The 18667-nt window shown below is 41.4% G+C and overlaps 1 protein-coding gene across 1 annotated transcript in view; it reads right to left on the reverse strand.

Annotated features, from left to right (window-relative positions):
* Window positions 1–18667, reverse strand: part of PGM5 (phosphoglucomutase 5) — a 231947-nt gene that overhangs the window by 25890 nt on the left and 187390 nt on the right. Inside the window, exon 10 of the mRNA XM_007528451.3 lies at window positions 13064–13198. Within this exon, the coding sequence (XP_007528513.1) occupies window positions 13064–13198 (135 nt within the window). The remainder of the gene's footprint in view (window positions 1–13063; window positions 13199–18667) is intronic.

An 18667-nucleotide genomic window follows, 5' to 3' on the forward strand; every position in this document is an offset into this window, starting at 1 on the left:
AAGCTAGATTATCTACATGGCAAAGAAGTGCACTGTCCATGTGAGGTATTTCACTGGACCTTAATATATTTTTTAAAAGGTTTATTTATTTGCTTTTATAACCAGATCACCCCTCCAGCATACATGGTGCCAGGGATGAAACCAAGGGCTAGTCTTATATATGCAAATTTCACACTACGCAGCTATTAAGAACAATGAACCCACCTTCTCTGACCCATCTTGAATGGAGCTAGAAGGAATTATGTTAAGTGAACTGAGTCAGAAAGACAAAGACAAGTATGGGATGATCCCAACAAGTTGAGACAGAAGAACAGAAAGGGAAACTCAAAGCAGGATCTTACTGAGTTTGGAGTAGGGCACCAAAGTAAAAATCTCTGGGTAGGTGGCTGTTCGGCTTCCCTGGGGGGGGGGGGGGGGGGGCAGGGAGGATGGGACATAGTCTTTTGGTGGTGGGAATGATGTTTATGTACACTATTAACTTATAGTCATATAAAATCACTACTTAATTAATATGAGAGAGGAAAACTGATTGAATGTCTCAAACTTTTTAATGCACAGGCCATATAGGCTGAGTCTTTGAAATGCTGAGTCTCCTAAAAGCTTAGACCAGGAGAGCAGAAGCAACCGGTGGTGTTACTTTATACAATACAGATATATATGTCATCAAAGGACATAAATTATGGTGAAGTTGTGTATGATACAGTAAATCCTAACAATGGGATTTTCAAAGTCAACCCAATTGCCAAATAATTTGATTACAGCAATAACTACCTATTGTCTTCTTAAACCCTAAAACAGCAGGAACCTCCCGCTTCCTCTATAGAGCCCACACCTCTGTTCCTGGAAACTAAATTACCCAAGATCACCACATGAAAAGACTAGGATTAATCCAGAGCCACACCAAATGGAGAGTGCCATGATGAATGTATCCAATCAAGAGAGTGAGCTGCTGCAAGTCCTTGCTACCCCCAAATCTTCATCTGCACTATTCCAACCTTTAGGTTCATGATTAGTCAACAATTTGTTTGGCTTTATATGTTAACTCTTTTCAGCCACCAGGTTCCAGATCCTACCATGATGCCAACTTGACTTTCCTGGGCAGACGACCCCACCAATATGTCCCAGAGCCCTGCCCCACTAGGGAAAGAAAGAGACAGGCTGGGAGTGTGGATCAACCTGTCAATGCCCATGTTCAGCAAGGAAGCAATTACAGAAGACAAACCTTCCACTTTCTGCACCCCATAATGACCCTGGGTCCATACTCCCAGAGGGATAAAGAATAGGAAAGCTATCAGGGGATGGGATGGGATATGGAGTTCTGGTGGTGGGAATTGTACCCCCTCTTATCCTATGGTTTTTGCCAGTGTCTCCATTTTATAACTAAACGTTAAGAAAAAAAATTCACACTCTATCCAACTGAGCCAGAACCCAGCTGGATTGTGATGAGCTTTCTTTTCGATGGACTTTTAATCTGTTGGTATCACTAATCACTACAATTAAAAAAAATCATAAAATATATTTTTATTTTCGCCTCCTTTCGTTATTGTTGGGACTCCATACAGGCACTATGAGTCCACTGCTCTGGCAACCTTTTTTTTTTTTTCCACTTATTATTATAAAGGACAGAAAGAAATTGAGAAGGGAGGGGGAGACAGGGAGAGAGAAAGACCTGCTTTGCCACTTGTGAAGTGTCCCCCCCACCCCCTGCAGGTGGGGAGTCAAACTCAGATCCTTGCACAGGTCCCTGTGCTTGGTACTATGTGCACTTAACTGAGTGCACCACCACCTGGTCCTCAATAATCATAAAACATTTTAAAGCACACAGCCTCATACAGTCTACCTGCCCTCCTCACACCATCAAATTAGGATTGAACATGCCCCAACCCACTAAGCAAGGCTCCACAGGACAATTTCTCCCAGGAAAAAAATGCCCAGAGAGGAAACAAATTAGTGAAGAAAAGAAAGGAGGAGGAGAAATGTGAAACCAGAATCTCCTAAGCCTTTCATTGTTTTCATTGTTCCTGCCCAATGCCTGTGTTTTCTGGAACTGAAATGCTGCTCTCCTGGAGTTTGTCTCACCTCCCAGCATTCCTGGGGGGCAAAATTATGGATGGCATGATGGTGGGGAGGCCAAACAGAACCCCTTCCTCCTCCTAATGTTATTTGAGTACACATACTAGTTCAGAGCCTTATGAAGGCGACAACCAATCTCCAGGTTTGCCACCAGTAGTCACTGGGTAAACTGAACTCATATTTATGAGCAGAGCAAATGATTTACTACCCACCCAAGAAGGGCACTGCTTCAGTGACAGTCTAAGTCACTGCTCATCCAGGGCCTGTGGGCAAAGGCAGCTTTCTGCTGAGCGGCATGAAAATTGGGCTGTGCTGAGCATCTGGGCAGAAACAAAGAGGATGCTGGGAAAGTAAGGCCGTGCTGGCAACAGCTTGCCAAACCCACTCATCTGGTGAAAGGAATTATAAGCAGTGACCCTCTGGACTTGTGTGACCAATGCAAATTCATTCATGCTCCCTTTTCAGGCTGAGTAAACAAGATCCAGCAAGACTCTCTGATTTGTGGGAATAAACAGTGCCCAGTTAACCAGTAGCTGGTTAGGCATATACTTTAGTCACAGCAAAGCACAGACACAGAAATAAATAGCAACCTGAGAAGAACAAATTAAAATGTGTTGTTAAATTTCTTACATTTATTTTTTAAAGCTTTTAATTACACATGGGGGGAGGGGACATATTTTTCAGCACTGAGATCCTATAGTCCTTAACACAGAATTTATCCAGAGCTAAGACCAAGGCACAACTTTTAGCTCTTGTTTCTTGAATCTACTTTTTTTTTTTTCATTGCTAGTGCGTCACTGTGTTAAACTGACTCTTCTTATTTTTCAGATAGAAATACGGGGATAGATACAGAGAGAAAGTGGGAAAGATACCCCAGCAAGGAAGCATTCTCTGGTGTGATGTGGCAGGGGCTGGATTTAAAGCTGGGGTGTGTGCATGATAAAGCAAACACACAATCATGGGGCTGGAGCAGTAAGTGGTGGTGCAGTGGATTAAGTGAACATGGCAGGAAGTGCAAGGACCAGCATAAGGATCCCGGTTTGAGCCCCGGGATCCCTATCTGCAGGGGTTTGCTTCACAAGCAGTGAAGCAGGTCTGAAGGTGTCTATCTTTCTCTCTCCCTCTCTGTTTTCCCTTCCTCTCTCTCTCCCTGTCTTATCTAACAACAATGACAGCAATGACAGTGATAATAATAACAGCAACAACAATAAACAACAAGGGCAACAAGGGGGGAAAAATGGCCTCCAGGAGCAGATGATTTGTAGCGTAGGCACTAAGCCCCAGCGATGATCATGGAAACAAACAAACAAACAAAAAAAGCACATTATCCAGGTGAGCTATCTTACTAGCTCAGCTCCTCTACTTCTTCAGACCACTAGACAGTAAATTGGCAAAGCCAAGATACTCTTAAAAAACTAGAATAAAGGTCTTGTTCTATATACTGCAAAAAAAAAAAAAAAAAAAAAGGGTGTGGGGGAGTGAGGTGGGCTCCATGTGTGGGTTTGATGTTAGAGGTCTACAGTGGCAAAATCAGCTGTCAACAGGACACATATTTCCCACAAGTCCTAAGATACCCTCAGCATGAGTGGACAGGGTGGGTCCCTGCTCCCAGCCAACACACACTCCTAACAGTGACTGGGGAAAAGGTCTTTTGTCATCAAAACTCTCAAAAACCCCAGCCTGCCATAGCCCCTGGGAAATAACTGTCAAATTCCTGGCCCAAGGGAGTTTTCCACACACCATATGATGGCCACCCCAGGAAGTGGTCTCAGTTCCAGGGAAAACAATCCACCCCACTAGCAGAGCATGCATCCAGATGTCAATATGGAAATGAGAAAAAGGGAAGCTTGCTTTGTTCAACCACCCACCCCCGCCAGGTAATTCACCCAAATGAGTGTAGCTACAGAAAACATATAGTCTCTGCTTCATTCTCAAGTTTAGTTCAGCTCCAAATGACTCCAGTTTGTGAAAATACAGCTGTGCTAATTCTCATCTATGCCACTAGAGGGAAATCTAGTCCATCTGACCAGAATTTGGTTCTTTTCACTTTTTAAATTTTAAAGTCAGAGAATACATTGAGACATTATTTTGTTGCAATGCTTGCTCGTGTTTTAAAAAGTAATCAAATCTATGTGGTCACAGAGACTTCTAGAAAAACACAGGCCAGTCATTTAAGATGGGGGCAGACCTTACAGTTGAGAAATTATTCAAACAATCCATCTGAATCCCTTCCAGATCAGTTTGAGACTATTTCCTCAAATTACATATTCATTAGTTATGGAGAGCAGCTGGTCATCTTTTTCTGAATCCTATTCTTCTTTAAATTCCTGAAGACCTCTGGGTCACACCTCTTTTCCATGCAAAATGAGCCAGCTCTTTAACGTTAACTTGGCCATAGAGTTTATGTCCCAACCCATTAACCATATGTGTCTTTTCTTTTTTTTTTTTTTTCTTTTCTGATTTTTTTTTATTGGGAATTAATGTTTTACATTCAACAGTAAGTACAATAGTTTGTAAATGCATAACATTCCCCAGTTTCCCATATAACAATGTGTGTCTTTTCTAAACTCTCTTTACCACTCCATCCTTTTTCCTCATTTCAAAATTACAGCTATAGATTTAACTAGGAGAAAACTAAAGTGAAGTATTCCCTCATGCTTTCTTTGCATAGATGGGAATCTACATATCTTATGCAAGCTTTTTAAAACAACATAATAGTCATGTATATCTGTCTTTATGGTTTTAAAACTATGCATATTTTTTTATTTCAAACTCTTCTACATCACATACATTATTCCAATTTCTTGTTTTATTCTCCAGTTTTCAGACTTTAGATCACCTCTTAACATTGAAACACAACCAGTATAAATTTAGGACACTGACTTTTTAAAAGTATTAATTAAATTTTAAATTTAAGTAATTCTAATTTAAATCAAAGGATAGAAAAATAGGCTGTTTCCAAGTCACCTGCATCCAGATTTACAAGTGTAGCCTGTTGGTATGCTTCTAAAAACCCCTTCTGTTTCATTAGTTTAATCCCCCCTGCTTAACACTATTCTATTTACATAACCACTTCATTCTATTTACATAACCATTGTTAACAAGCACCACCCTCCCTCCAGGGCATTGGTGGTTCAGTGGTAGAATTCTTGCCTGCTCCACCCCCTCTCCTTGTCACACCCTGATTTTCGCCAGTCACTTTTCTCTCCATCCTCTCTATGTCACATCCTGTTCACACCCTACTTGGGAAGTATATATAAGACAACATTGTTCGTTTTAGCTTTAGTTTAGCTTAGCTTGGTATAGATTGTGCTGCATCCTGCATGAATAAAGAGATACTGCCTACAGCTCAACCATGAGTCCCTGGTCGTCTGTTACCCGCCCGTGAAGCCAGCCCGGCGAAAACAACAGTTAAAAAAATATATACATATTTGATGTTTGTCCCTATTGCTGGCACAGAGCTCACAAATTCCTTTGAACTTCCTGAGTAATAGGAATGTCTTTTGTTAATCATAACAAACCCATTTTTAGCTATGCCAGGGCTTATGTAAATGACATGGCAACTGGTGAGCCCCTGGAGAGCATGAGGGTGAAGGCTGTAGCCAAATGAGCCAGCCAAGCTATCAGATGATTAGAAGTTTCCATCACCCTGGTGCCCAGGAAGCAGGGAGGTCTACTGTTTGAATCAGTCATCAGATGGTCAATGATGTGATCAGCAGTGCCTACTGACTTACACTGCCATACAACTAAACAGGACTCAGGATACTTCAAAGTGCTCAGTGAGGGGGGCGAAGGAGGGTGGGGTGGGGGGGAGTGGGATGAGACACAGTCTTTTGGTGGTGGGAATGGTATTTATGTACACTCTTATTAATCTGTAGTCATATAAATCATTAATTTATATGAGAGGGGAAAAATTTATTGAATGTCTCAAACTTTTTAAAGCACAGACCATAGGCTGAGTCTTTGACATGTTGACTCTCTTAAAAGCTTAGACCAGGGAGAACAGAAGCAACTGAGGGCACAGCTATATACAAATAATATCAAAAGACATAAATTATGGTGATGTTAATCCTAACAAAGGGATTTTTCAAAGTTAGCCCAATTGCCAAATAATATGATTATATCAATAACTATCTATTGCCTTCTTAAACCCTAAGACAGCAGGAACCTCCAGCTTCCTCTATAGAGCCTATATTTCCCCAGTCCTGGAACCTCTAGAATGTGGCTCACTTTCCTGCATGCCAAATGATATATATGCCAAATGATATCTAGTCATACCAAATGATATTGCATCCGCTGATCCCAACCTAATCAACGGAACGAGTACCACCTTGGTATGCTTCACTTCAGACTGTGTCTAGAGATTTCAGGTGTGGAATGTCAACCCTTCACCCTCATTACTCAGGTGAGACCTTTCCTTTCATAGGATTCTCTAATTCCATTCCAGGTGGTTCACTTCCTAACAAAGTCCCAAAAACCTAGATATAGACCTGTCCCATGAGATAGAGCATGTGTTCACATGTATCCATAAATTAGGGCAAAATATATACTGAAAAGCAAAAGTACACAATAGTCTGTAGTAAGTCAGTATAAAGTCCCTGATGAAATAGTATCTACTTAGACTTAGATACCCTCCTCACCTATTTCCTATTATACTTCCCTCACTCACTCCCAAGCTATCCTTATCAAAGCAAGGACTGCAAAAGCTGAATAAGGGTGAGAAACTGGCATACCTTAATGATGACTCTTTAGTCACTATCAGGCCACACCCCATCAGCTGGGGCCCTAGTCAGGGAGACCTGAGATTCCCAAACAGATGTGATGGACCTAGACCTTGACTAAATCCCTCTCTCCATTCTTACTGGTCATCTATATCAGGAACAACAAAACAGACCCCTTTGTGGACCCCCCTAGGACCTTGCCCTCAACTTGGATCAACAATGGTAGAGAATGTTATGTCCTTTGAAGGGAAAATGGACAACATACTCTATGCTACACCTGAGGAAGATGGGTTCTGAAATCAGGGCAGCTTGGAATGTTCCTACTCATGACCACAGAATGTGAACTCAGATCTACAGGGATGCAGAAGTTACATAGGCTCCTAAGCCTTTCCCATACACCTTTCCCATATTTGGGAGCTACTCTCTTCCCTGATCCAGCTTTCTGTCCCTTTTCCAGCCATGACATCATCTCCCCAGACAATAACTTGGATCCACCTGCATATTAGATTTCAGGCTCTGGGAAAAAACAAACAAACAACCAACAACAACAACAAAACTAGTATAGCCACAGGCCCTTTGGAATATAACTAAAATATGCCTACTACCTATCTACAGAACGGACCTCCCCACACCCAACTCTTCATCTGCACTATTCCAGCCTTTAGGTTCATGATTAGTCAACAACTTGTTTGGCTTTATATGTTAACTCTCTTTTTAGCCACCAGGTTCCAGATACTAGCATGATGCCAACCAGACTTCCCTGGACAGACAACCCCACCGATGTGTCCTGGAGCTCCAATTCCCTAGAACCATGCCCCACTAGGGAAAGAGAGAGACAGGCTGGAAGTATGGATTGACCTGTTAACACCCAAGTTCAGCGGGGAAGCAATTACAGAAGCCAGACCTTCTACCTTCTGCATCCCACTATGAGCTTGGGTCCATACTCCCAGAGGGTTAAAGAATAGGAAAGCTATCAGGGAGGGGATAGGATATGGAGTTCTGGTGGTGGGAACTGTGTGGAGTTGTACCCCTCTTATCCTGTGGTTTTGCCAGTGTTTCCTTTTTATAAAAAAAGAAAAGAAATACAGATTCTCTGACTTTTCTCAGACCAGACTTAAATAAATGTTCCTGTTCCATTACTAACAGGTTGTGATAAGCATTTGTCCAATTAGAATTATCTAGAAAGACATTTAAAAATAGAGGTTCTGGTGCACTGCACCAAAGTAAAGGACTTTGGGGAGGGAGGTCTTTCAGGTCCTGGTGCATAATGGCGGAAAAGGAAGTGGGGGATAGTGTTTTACACATGTACCAACAACTGTATTTACTGTAGACTATGAAAAACACATGTACCAACAACTATATTTACTGTAAAATCTTAATACCTCCAATTAAAAAATATATATAACAGTAAAAAAAAAAAAAGAATTTCTAACAGTGGGCCCTAAGCATAGCTACTTTAAGCAAGTACTACAAGTGGTTCTGCTGTACAGTTGGGTTAGAACCACTGGCCTCTTTGCTCCTCATTATTCTGTCTGAACTATGCAACTTCTATTGCTAGAAGCCAGGTACCCAACTCTAGAGAGATGTGCAGATGTAAATGAGGGTGAAAGTATGTAGCAAGAGTAACCACAGGTCCTAGTTTGTTTCCGACAGTCTCAACATGATTATTATTAGTACCCTTTTCTGCCCTTAAAAGTGATCTGGATGATAAAGTACACATTCTTACAGCATAAAACAAATGGGTCTGCATATTTCTCGATTGTTAACAACAGGCAGAACAAAATGAAAGAAGACTCTTGGGTTGACAGACGAGTCCAATATAGAGAGACTCCTAATGGCTAGGCATTAGTCCATAAAGTATTCTAGGTACCCCTTATCAGAAATTCCCTCTGTTGGGAGGCAGGTTGGGGAAAATTGTTCAGGGTTTGCGGTGGGCTGGATACTGGTTATATTCTGTAAATTATGTACCAAAACCAACTGCTGAATAACAAGGAACGGACTACCAGGATGTGATTATACAGCCCTTTTCCTTTTGGATCTTTTATTCTTCACTAGTGAGTTACCCCAAACTCAGGTTCAAAGGATAAAGAAAGAGAATAAAAAGTTAATTCAGCAATTCTACTAGTACATTTGGTGAGAAGGAAAATGGGAACAACTAAGCTCTTTCTGGTTACCTATAGACTTAAATCCTTTTATTTCATCACCCTTTCTATATTATCATCAGCTGATCTCAAGGGTAGTGCAAGACTACCCTTTAACTAGTAAAGTTAAATAACCCCATGTTTTTAAAAATTGTTTAATTTTCCAGGAAAAAAATGAGGGCAAGACAAGCACCTTCTCATTCCATCAGCTTCTTTCCCATCTCACAACCAATTCCTAGGAACATACAGAGAGAATTAAAAAAAAAATCTATGTATGTAAGAAACTACTTTAAATTGATTTAAAAACAGATGAACATATATCCATACACAAAAGGACTCAAATGGAAAATTTGTGTGCATATAGATTATATCATGACTTTTTTTTTTAACCAAAGCACACTGATCAACTCTAGTTTATGGTGATGCTGAGGATTGAACCTGGGATCTTGATCTGGTGATGCTGAGGATTGAACCTGGGATCTCAGGCATGAAAGTCTTTCGCATAATTATTCTGCTATCTCCCCAGCCCATGACTTCTCTTTTCTCTCTCTCTTTCCAGTCACTGGGACAGTTAGGAGTACTTTCACAAGACAAATGGATATAAATGTTTAGAATATGTCATGTTCACATATGTTTGACATGTCTGGAAAGGAAATTAACATTGCATAAAATAAAAAAAATCAGATGCTATTGAGCTAAATGAAAGAAAATTTGTATTCCTGTCGCTAAATAACTTGAATGTAGATGGATACTGAGTAAGGGCAGGTAAACATTAAAAAATGCCCGCTGGGGGGTCGGGCAGTGGCACAGTGGGTTAAGCGCATGTGGCGCAAAGCGCAGGAACCGGCGTTAAGTATCCCGGTTCGAGCCCCCGGCTCCCCACCTGCAGGGGAGTCGCTTCACAAGCGGTGAAGCAGGTCTGCAGGTGTCTATCTTTCTCTCCCCTTCTCTGTCTTCCCCTCCTCTCTCCATTTCTCTCTGTCCTATCCAACAACGAATTGCGTCAACAAGGGCAATAATAATAACCACAACGAAGCTACAACAAGGGCAACAAAAGAGGGGAAAAAATGGCTTCCAGGAGCGGTGGATTCATGGTGCAGGCACCGAGCCCAGCAATATCCCTGGAGGAGGAAAAAAAAAAATGCCCACTGAATTATTAGAGTAAGATTATCAGAACAATCTTTGCAAAGTAAAAACACTTTAAGGTGTGTGTGTGTGTGTGTGTGTGTGTGTGTGTGTGTGTGTGTGTGTGTGTGTGTCTGTTCTCTTCTTTCTGGGGTGCAACTCAGAACAAACTAAAATGGGGGAAGATCTTTCTGTAGCTAAGGAAGCAACACAAGCTGACATTTCTCTGCTGGGACCTGGATCAGTAACAACAAGAGCAGCTGGAAGAGAATGCCTTATCTTTGATCTCTGTCAGCAGTTAACTAAAGGTCTTTCCTTATGGAGTGCTTGAAAACAGAAGCAAAATGCCAAGAAGCCTCAACTGGTCAAACTTAAATAGGTATGTGAAGTTCAGCAATATTTCAAGCTGGAAGACTGCTAAAGAAAATCTTTACTTTCTTAGGGTTCTAGATGTCCTTCATAGTATTTTCCTAAATTAGATTTTGACTTAAATGTATTATGCAATAAGGACATAAGTTGGTCAGTCCATAATGTATATTATTTTTAATAAGAATATAGCTTTCAATTAGAGCATGCTTTTAGTTAGATCATGTGCCAAAGATTCTGAGGCCTATGTAATCGGGCCTGGGAAAATCCTTACTTCAGAGTAAAAGAGGAGGGAATGTCAGTCACTACAAGAACCATATTAATTAAGGGATTGCCCCCAACCATTCAGAATGGCAAACTCTTTAAGCTAGCAGGTGGAAATATATAGTCTAGGTGATAAACAGGCCTTACTTATGTTTTTACCTCCAGGGTAAAGTATATATTTTAACACACAAGCTTCTAGCAACAGACCTATGTAAATTTTCAGTTTCAGAGGAAACCTTGTAAAAACAAGTGACACCACTTGCCTTTTAGGGAGCACTTCAGAGAGAGACTCATCTAAGCACAGGATTGCTTTCACACTTGTCTAATGGCCTAGGTGTATCACTTGTGGACAGTAAACAAAAGTAAACAAGCAGCATAACCAGCTAACCCATGCTAAGAGGGAAACGAATCTTGAGAGAAAAATAGCCTCAAGTTGGTGAGTCAAGAGTCGGTGGGGCCAGGAATATTATTCTTCACCCTGTATATAGCTCTGGACTCTCAGGCTCTCGCTTAAATCATGCTGCCCAAAGTGAGATGTGGAAGTTTTATAAGGAAAGAGAGGGCAAGTCTCCAATTCTGGCATGATTTGGTACTATTCTGGGTGAAACGTACTCACTAACAAATTATGTTGGCCGTGCTGGGGACAGGACAGGGTTACACAAAAAACTTTCATGTCTGGGGCTCAGAAGTCCCAGGCTCAGACTCCCATACTACCATACATCAGAGCTGAGCAGTGCTCTGACTTTTTAAAAAATGATGTTGGCAGAACATGGCCTCTTCCTGCATAGAAAATTGTGATCCTAAGACATATCTGCCAAAGGCTTTAAGCTCTGTCCCTTCTTGCTCTAAGTGACCATGAGAACAACTCTCATCTTCCTTGGCCTCTACTTCTCCATTTGAAATAATTTTGTTAAACAGATATTCTAGTAGCAGAATTAGTTGTAAATAGCTGTGGCTGTTAGCTACCCAAAGTAAACTATCATGAAAAAAATTAAAAAATAAGTTACTGATAAAGAAAGGTATCTCATTCCATTCTGGAGAGTCTCGCTTATTCCACTGAAAGCATAACTATAGGAAACAATAAATGGAAACTGAGCAAATCTAAGATGAGAAGTGAGTTTTTCCTTTGCTTTTCTAGTTCTCCACAAAAGAAGCATTGCAGATGAAATCAATTTTACCTTTTCAAGGGCCTTACTTCAAAATCCAGGTTGATGTAAATACTAAGAGGACAAGGGCAGCCAACAGTGTAGCTAGCTACACTTCTAGTAAGAAGCCAATATTATATCAATAGTTGGTTATTTCTGGTATTGACTAATGGTGCCTGAAACTTTAACAGATCTGAGCGTAGGGATGCTCATGATGTCAATTAACTTTCTTTCTTTCTTTCTTTCTTTCTCTTTCTTTCTTTCTTTCCTTCCTTCCTTCCTCCTCCTCTTCCTCCTTCTTCTCCCTCTCTCTCTCTCTCTCTCCCCCTTTCTTTCTTTTTTTGCCTCTAGGGTTATCGCTAGGGCTCAGTGCCTGCACCATAAACCCACTACTCTAGATGGCCATTTTTTCCCATTTTGTTGCTCTTGTTATTGTCATTGTTATCACTGTTGCTGTTGTTGTTGGATAGGACAGAGAAAATCAAGAGAGGAGGGGAAGACAGAGAGAGGGAGAGAAAGACACCTGCAGACCTGCTTCACCACTTGTGAAGCAACATCCCCTCCCCTTGCACTGGTGAGGAGCCGGGGGCTTGAATCCAGATCCTTATTCTGATTCTTGTGCTTTGAGCCATGTGCACTTAACCCACTGTGCTACTGCCCGCCCTCTGTCAATTTGTTTTCTAAGTGAATTCTTAATGAGTTCTACTGCTGTAAATGAGGGGACTCTTATCAGACACAGGCTGGCCTTGCCTTATTTGTGCCTTCTCAACTTTAAATTCTAGTAAGCCTTATTCCCCTTTCTCAAAATGGGCTCTGCAGTAATTGTAGTGGAAAAAAAATAAATAACATCAAAATTATGATCCAGCCCAGTTTCCTAAATACCTGATGAGTCATAACACAAACACAGGTGTGGCTCTGAGGAGTTTGATGAATTCAATTTTAACTCAAAATCTCCTTATCTATACAAAGTACTTCATGCTATAATCCTGGTTAGCAACCTGCAGAATAGTCAAGAGAGGCCAGTCATCTGGGAAAGGCAAGATCACCACAGATACTAAGTAGTCACTTTTTTGTGTTTCAGATGCTCCCATGAGTGACTCATGTTTGTGTGGAGTCCTATTAAGTGTGTCCTTAGGAAGGAAAACCAACCACCCTCCTATGAACGCCCCTTAAACTTGCTGGACACGATGAGACACACAGAGCTGGGAGCACAGCTCAGCTTTGGTACCTGGGGCTCCTGATCATGCCTGCTGGGGTCCCTCTCGTAGCTCTCCGCATACAGTCTGATGGTGGTCCTCATACCACTGGAGGAACTGAGCCGGAAGATGAGCCTTGAGGCATCGGAGAAAATGATCCTCAGGCCCTGAAACCAAAAGCATCCAGAATTGATCACTGCACAAGTGGCTACAGAGGTAAAGATAATTAATCCCTACTCTGAAGATCAGCATGTTTCTATGCTCTCAACACACTCAGGGTCACATCTTTTTTTGACACTTCATTGGGCATAATGGTCCACAGCTCAGTTGCTGACACACAGGTACAAGCCCTCATAGAGTCTTTTCATGGGTGGTCTGGGAGGTGGTGTACTGGATAGGGCACCAGACTCTCAAGTGTGAGGTCCTGAGTTCAATCCCCAGCAGCACATGTACCAGAGTGATATCTGATTCTTTCTCTCCTCCTATCTTCTCATGAATAAATAAATTCTTTTTTTTTTTTTAAAAGAATCTTTTCATGGGCTCGTGACACTGAAGCAGAACAGTGAGGTGAAGCTGGCAGTGACTTAAGGTGATTTATTGGTGTCTTTATTCTATTTCTGTTGCCTTGTGGTTATAGCTGAGGAGAGTGGGCTAGGATTAGAACTATGAACAGATGCTTAAGTTGCCTTGGTCTGTTAATGTGGGAGTCAGAAAGAGGTGGGGCAGGAGAGCAAGAATAGAAAACTCCAGTGTCTCTGGATCTATAGTTCACCCCTCATCTCCCCACTGGATGTGGCTGGGTAAGCATTTTTTCCTGTTGCAGTACAATAAATTTCCCAGACTAAGGTCACCTTCACATTATGGCAGGTTTTTGCTTTAAGTTCCTATTCCAACGGTTCCTTTCTATAGTCCTTCTGGAAGCAATAGAACTCTATACTGAAGTCCTCAGAGCCAGAGTCTGTATATACAGAGCTGAGATGTCTGTATACACATCTTCATCCACTCAACTTCTCCATCCTTCTTATTCCTAAAACCTGGTCAGCAGGGTGGGGTGGAGACAGAGCTATGGCTACCCCTCACTGCTGCTCAGTATCCATGATTTGCTACTCAGTTCTCCATGAATCTCTTCTCACTACTGGCAATAATGCTTTTTAAAGTCTGACTGTATGACCATATTGGGCTGGCAAGAAAACAGTGCAGCTTCTTTGCCATACATGTGACCCAGGTTCAAACCCAGACCACACTGCCTTGGAGGACACTTTGGTGCTGTGGTATCTCCCTTATACCCAGTCTCTCTTTCCTCTTTCTATCTAAAAAGGTAGTCTAGAGTAGTGGAGTCCTGGCAACAACAATCACAGCAACAAAATCATTGTGACTTTGGTTGAACAATTTTTTTTTTCCTCTAAGGCAATTTAGGAAAATCATTCTTACAGACAAACATATTGTTGGGTACCAGAGGAAATAGGGAATAAAAATAATGTATCATTTGTTACCTCTTTTTATTTCTTATTTATTTATTTGTTCTTACTTAACCTTTATTTCTTCTTTTTCTTTCTTTTTTCAATTGCCACCAGGGTTATCATTGGGGCTTGTTGCCTGCACAACGAATACACCACTCCTGACAATCAATATTTCCCTTGCACTTTTTTTGGTTTTTATTTGGTAGGGCAGAGAAAAATTGAGAGGAGATGGGGGATAGAGAGGCAAGAAGGGAAGGCACCAGGCAGTGGCACATCTGTTTAAGTGCACACATTACAGTGCGCAAGGACCCAGGTTCAAGCCCTCAGTCCCCACCTGCAGGGGAAAGCTTCATGAGTGGTAAAGCAGGGCTGCAGGTCTCTCTCTCTTTCTTTCACTCTCTGTCTCCCCCTCTGCTCTCAATTTCTCTCTGTCACCATCCAGTAAAAATAAAAAAAAAAAAAAGTAAAAAAAAAGAGAGGCAAAGAGGGAGACACTTGAAGCACTGCTCCATCGCTTATAAAATTTCTCCTGCTAGTGGGGAGGAGGATTTGAAGCTAAGTCCTTGTGTATGATATGCTCTACTCTACTCGGTGTGCCACCACCTGGCCCTCTTGCTTTCATTTCTGTCTCTGCCTCTGCCTCTGTTACCTCAATCTCTCTCTCTCTGTCTCTATCTCCCTCCCCTCCTTTCCCCCTCTTTTTTCTTTATTTCTCTCTCCCTTCCTTCCTCCCTCCCTTCCTTCCTTCCTTCCTTCCTTCCTTCCTTCCTTCCTTCCTTCCTCCTTCTCCCCTTCCTCTCTGCCTCCCTTTTCTCCCCCTTCTCCCTTCCCTTCCTTTCCCTCCCCTTCCCTTCTCTTTCTTTCCTTTCCTTTCTTTTTTTGCCATCTGGGTTATCACTGGGGCTTGGTATTGGCCTAACAAATCCATTGCTCCCTGCAGCATTTTTCCTTTTTCCTTTTTTTTCTTTCCCCCCTTTCTATTTTATTTGATAGGACAGAGAGAAATTGAGAGGGAAAAGCTGATACAGAAAAAAAAAAAAAAAAGGAAGATGGGCTGTAGTGCAGCGGGTTAAGCACACATGGTGCGAAACCTGAGGACTCCGGTTTGAGCCCCAGCTCCCCACCTACAGGGGGGTCGCTTCACAAGCAGTGAAGCAGTTCTGCAGGTGTCTATCCTTGTGTATCTCTGTCTTCCCCTCCTTTCTCCATTTCTCTCTGTCCTATCCAGCAACAACAACAATAATAATAACCACAACAATGATAAAAACAACAAAGGCAACAAAAAGGGAAAATAAATAAATAAAATATTTTAAAAAGACAGAGAGAAAGACAAGACACCTGTAGACCTGCTTCATCATTCGTGAAGTGTCCCTCCTGCAGGTGGGGAATGAGGGCTCAAACCCAGGTCGTTCTGGATGGTAACTTGAGCATTCAACCAAGTGCACCACCACAAGGCCTCCTTCTTACTTTTTTTTGGTTTTTTTGAGCTTTGCTTATGGTGGTGGGGTATTGAACCTGGAACCTCAGAGCCTCAGGTATGAAAGTCTTTTACTTATCTGAAAGTCTTTTATCTGAAAAGGTAGAAACCTCAGATGACTTTGATAGTGCCAATTTCCCTGAAGAAATGTCCCATTGAAACTTCTCTGGTCTCCAATCCTACTTGTTAGGCATAAGCTACTGTAAAAATATATACCTGCAAAATAAATCTGGCTTCCAATAAATAACCCCATCACCACTCAGTGACATCACGACTTTGAGGTCACTATCATTTAATCTGAACTATTCCAAGCTTTTTAGAGTTTTGTGGGCATATTTTGTTCTAATCCTCAAACATCCCTACCCCCCTCCCCCAGCCTTTTTTTGCATTGGTTCATTGGCTGCTACAATTTGTGTAACAAAAAGGAGTCATTTATCTTCCTAGAAGCCATCACTATGTGAGACAAGCTTGCAAATAGGAAGAAGACTTTATCCAGAATTCATTCACTGGGACAAGCTTTTAGAGCATCTATTAATAATAGGGTGCTGAGATTTTAATCCATTAATTCATTCATATAATTGTAAGCCATTCATTAAATACTGGTTGAGTGTATATGGTGACTGTAATAGGTGCTAAAGAGTTAGCAGTTAGGGGTTAGGCAGTGGCACATGAGGTTAACCACACACATTACAACGCACAAGGATCTGGGTTGAAGCCCCTGGTCCCCAGCTGGAGGAGGAAAGCTTCATGAGTCGTGAAGTAGGGCTGCAGGCATCTGTCTCTTTACTTCTCTAGCTCCCCTTCCTTTCTCATCTCCTCTCTGTCTCTATCCAATAATAAAAATAAATTAAAAAATATAATCAGGTGCTGGGTTAAGAGCTGATCATATGAAGATAATACAGTAGTATTCACTCTCCATAAGCTTGGAATAGCCTTTGTAATTACATTAGAATTTTTCCCCTTGTGCTCCTGGGGAAGTGAATAGTATGTGATTTCAAGTGGATTAAATGATGCAATTCCCTACTACACAGCAAGTACTGTATAGGAAATTGCATTCAAATGAAAATGAAGCCCCAAATATCCCATAATTGCAATCACAGGCACATTTTTACAAGCTTGTTTGAAGATGTTATTTCTATTTAAGTGTACAATGTCACTGCAGACAGGAGTTAGAATTCATTGCTGGGGTCTATGGATTCATAAATAGGTTACAGCAATAGCTAAAACTGAAGCCCTAAGCCACCTGTTGTTCCGAATTCCACATGACTTGAGGTCACCTCTTCTGTTAATCTCCCAGATTCAACCGTTTTAAGCATCTCCCATAAAGTATGCAGTTAACCTCCCAGATCAGTTTATGGTAAGTGGGGAATATTTAAGACTTCAGGTAATAACAAACTATCAACATGGGTTATCTGCTCATAACTAAGCCTTTTTTCAGGGAAACCATGTTGTTGTCTTTTTCCCCTCTCTGAGATTAGTCATATTTTTTTGTGTTACTTATAAAAGGTTAGACTCTACTTCTGGTAGCCTAGAAATCAACTGTGTACTTGAAAAAATAATAAAGATTTGAAAAAATACACTAGCCTACTGAAAACAACTCTATGTTTTCTCTTTTGTGATTTGAGTGAGACCTTAATAGAGAACCCATAACTTTTTGTTTTTAATTTTTAAAAACCAGACACTGCATAGTTCTGGCTAATGGTAGTATGGGATTGAACATGGGACCTTGGAGCCTCAGGCATAAAAACCTTTTGCATGACCATTATGCTATCTCTCCTTCTGCTTTCAGGTTGCTTTGTGAGCCCTCCAGGTGAATACCACTACAAAACCTTCCTGCACAACACAAGAAATTATAGACTCAGTCCAATTCTGTTGGGCTGAATCAATCCTGCCTCCATGTTTATTGAGGGTTATCTTGCATGGATAATTGTACTAAGGTGCTTTGGGCTTTGCATATTCCTCTCATGAACTCAAAGAATTCTCAGCCTGAACATGAGTCATATCCTTGCCAGTATGTTTCATCACCTACTATCAGTTAAGTCATGAAGCTCAAAGCACCGTGACCAAGACTTGCCAAGTTTCTAAATGTTTCTTAACTCAAATGACTATATACCAATAGTAAAATATTTTAGGTTAAACCAGGAGTTGGTAACATATAGCTTCTCTTGTAAAATTTGACCTGTTGCTTAATTTTGTAAATCAATTTTTTTTAATTTAAAAAAGGAGATGTTAACAAAACTATAGGATAAGAGGGGTACAACTCCACACAATTCCCACCACCAGAACTCCGTATCCCATCCCCTCCCCTGATAGCTCTCCTATTTTTTAACCCTCTGGGAGTATGGACCCAAGGTCATTGTTGGATGCAGAAGGTGGAAGGTCTAGTTTCTGTAATTGCTTCCCCGCTGAACATGGGCGTTGACTGGTCAATCCATACTCCCAGCCTGCCTCTCTCTTTCCCTAGTAGGGTGGGTCTCTGGGGAAGCAGAGCTCCAGGACACATTGGTGGGGTCATCTGTCCAGGGAAGTCTAGTTGGCATCATGTTGGCATCTGGAACCTGGTGGCTGAAAAGAGAGTTAACATACAAAGCCAAACAAATTATTGAATAATCATGGGCCTAAAGGCTGGAGTAGTGCAGATGAAGTGTTGGGGGGTCCTCCATTTTGTAGATAGCTAGTAGGTATATTTTAGTTCTATT

This window comes from Erinaceus europaeus, chromosome 10, assembly GCF_950295315.1.
Source record: "Erinaceus europaeus chromosome 10, mEriEur2.1, whole genome shotgun sequence".
In the NCBI taxonomy this organism is placed as follows: Eukaryota; Metazoa; Chordata; class Mammalia; order Eulipotyphla; family Erinaceidae; genus Erinaceus; species Erinaceus europaeus.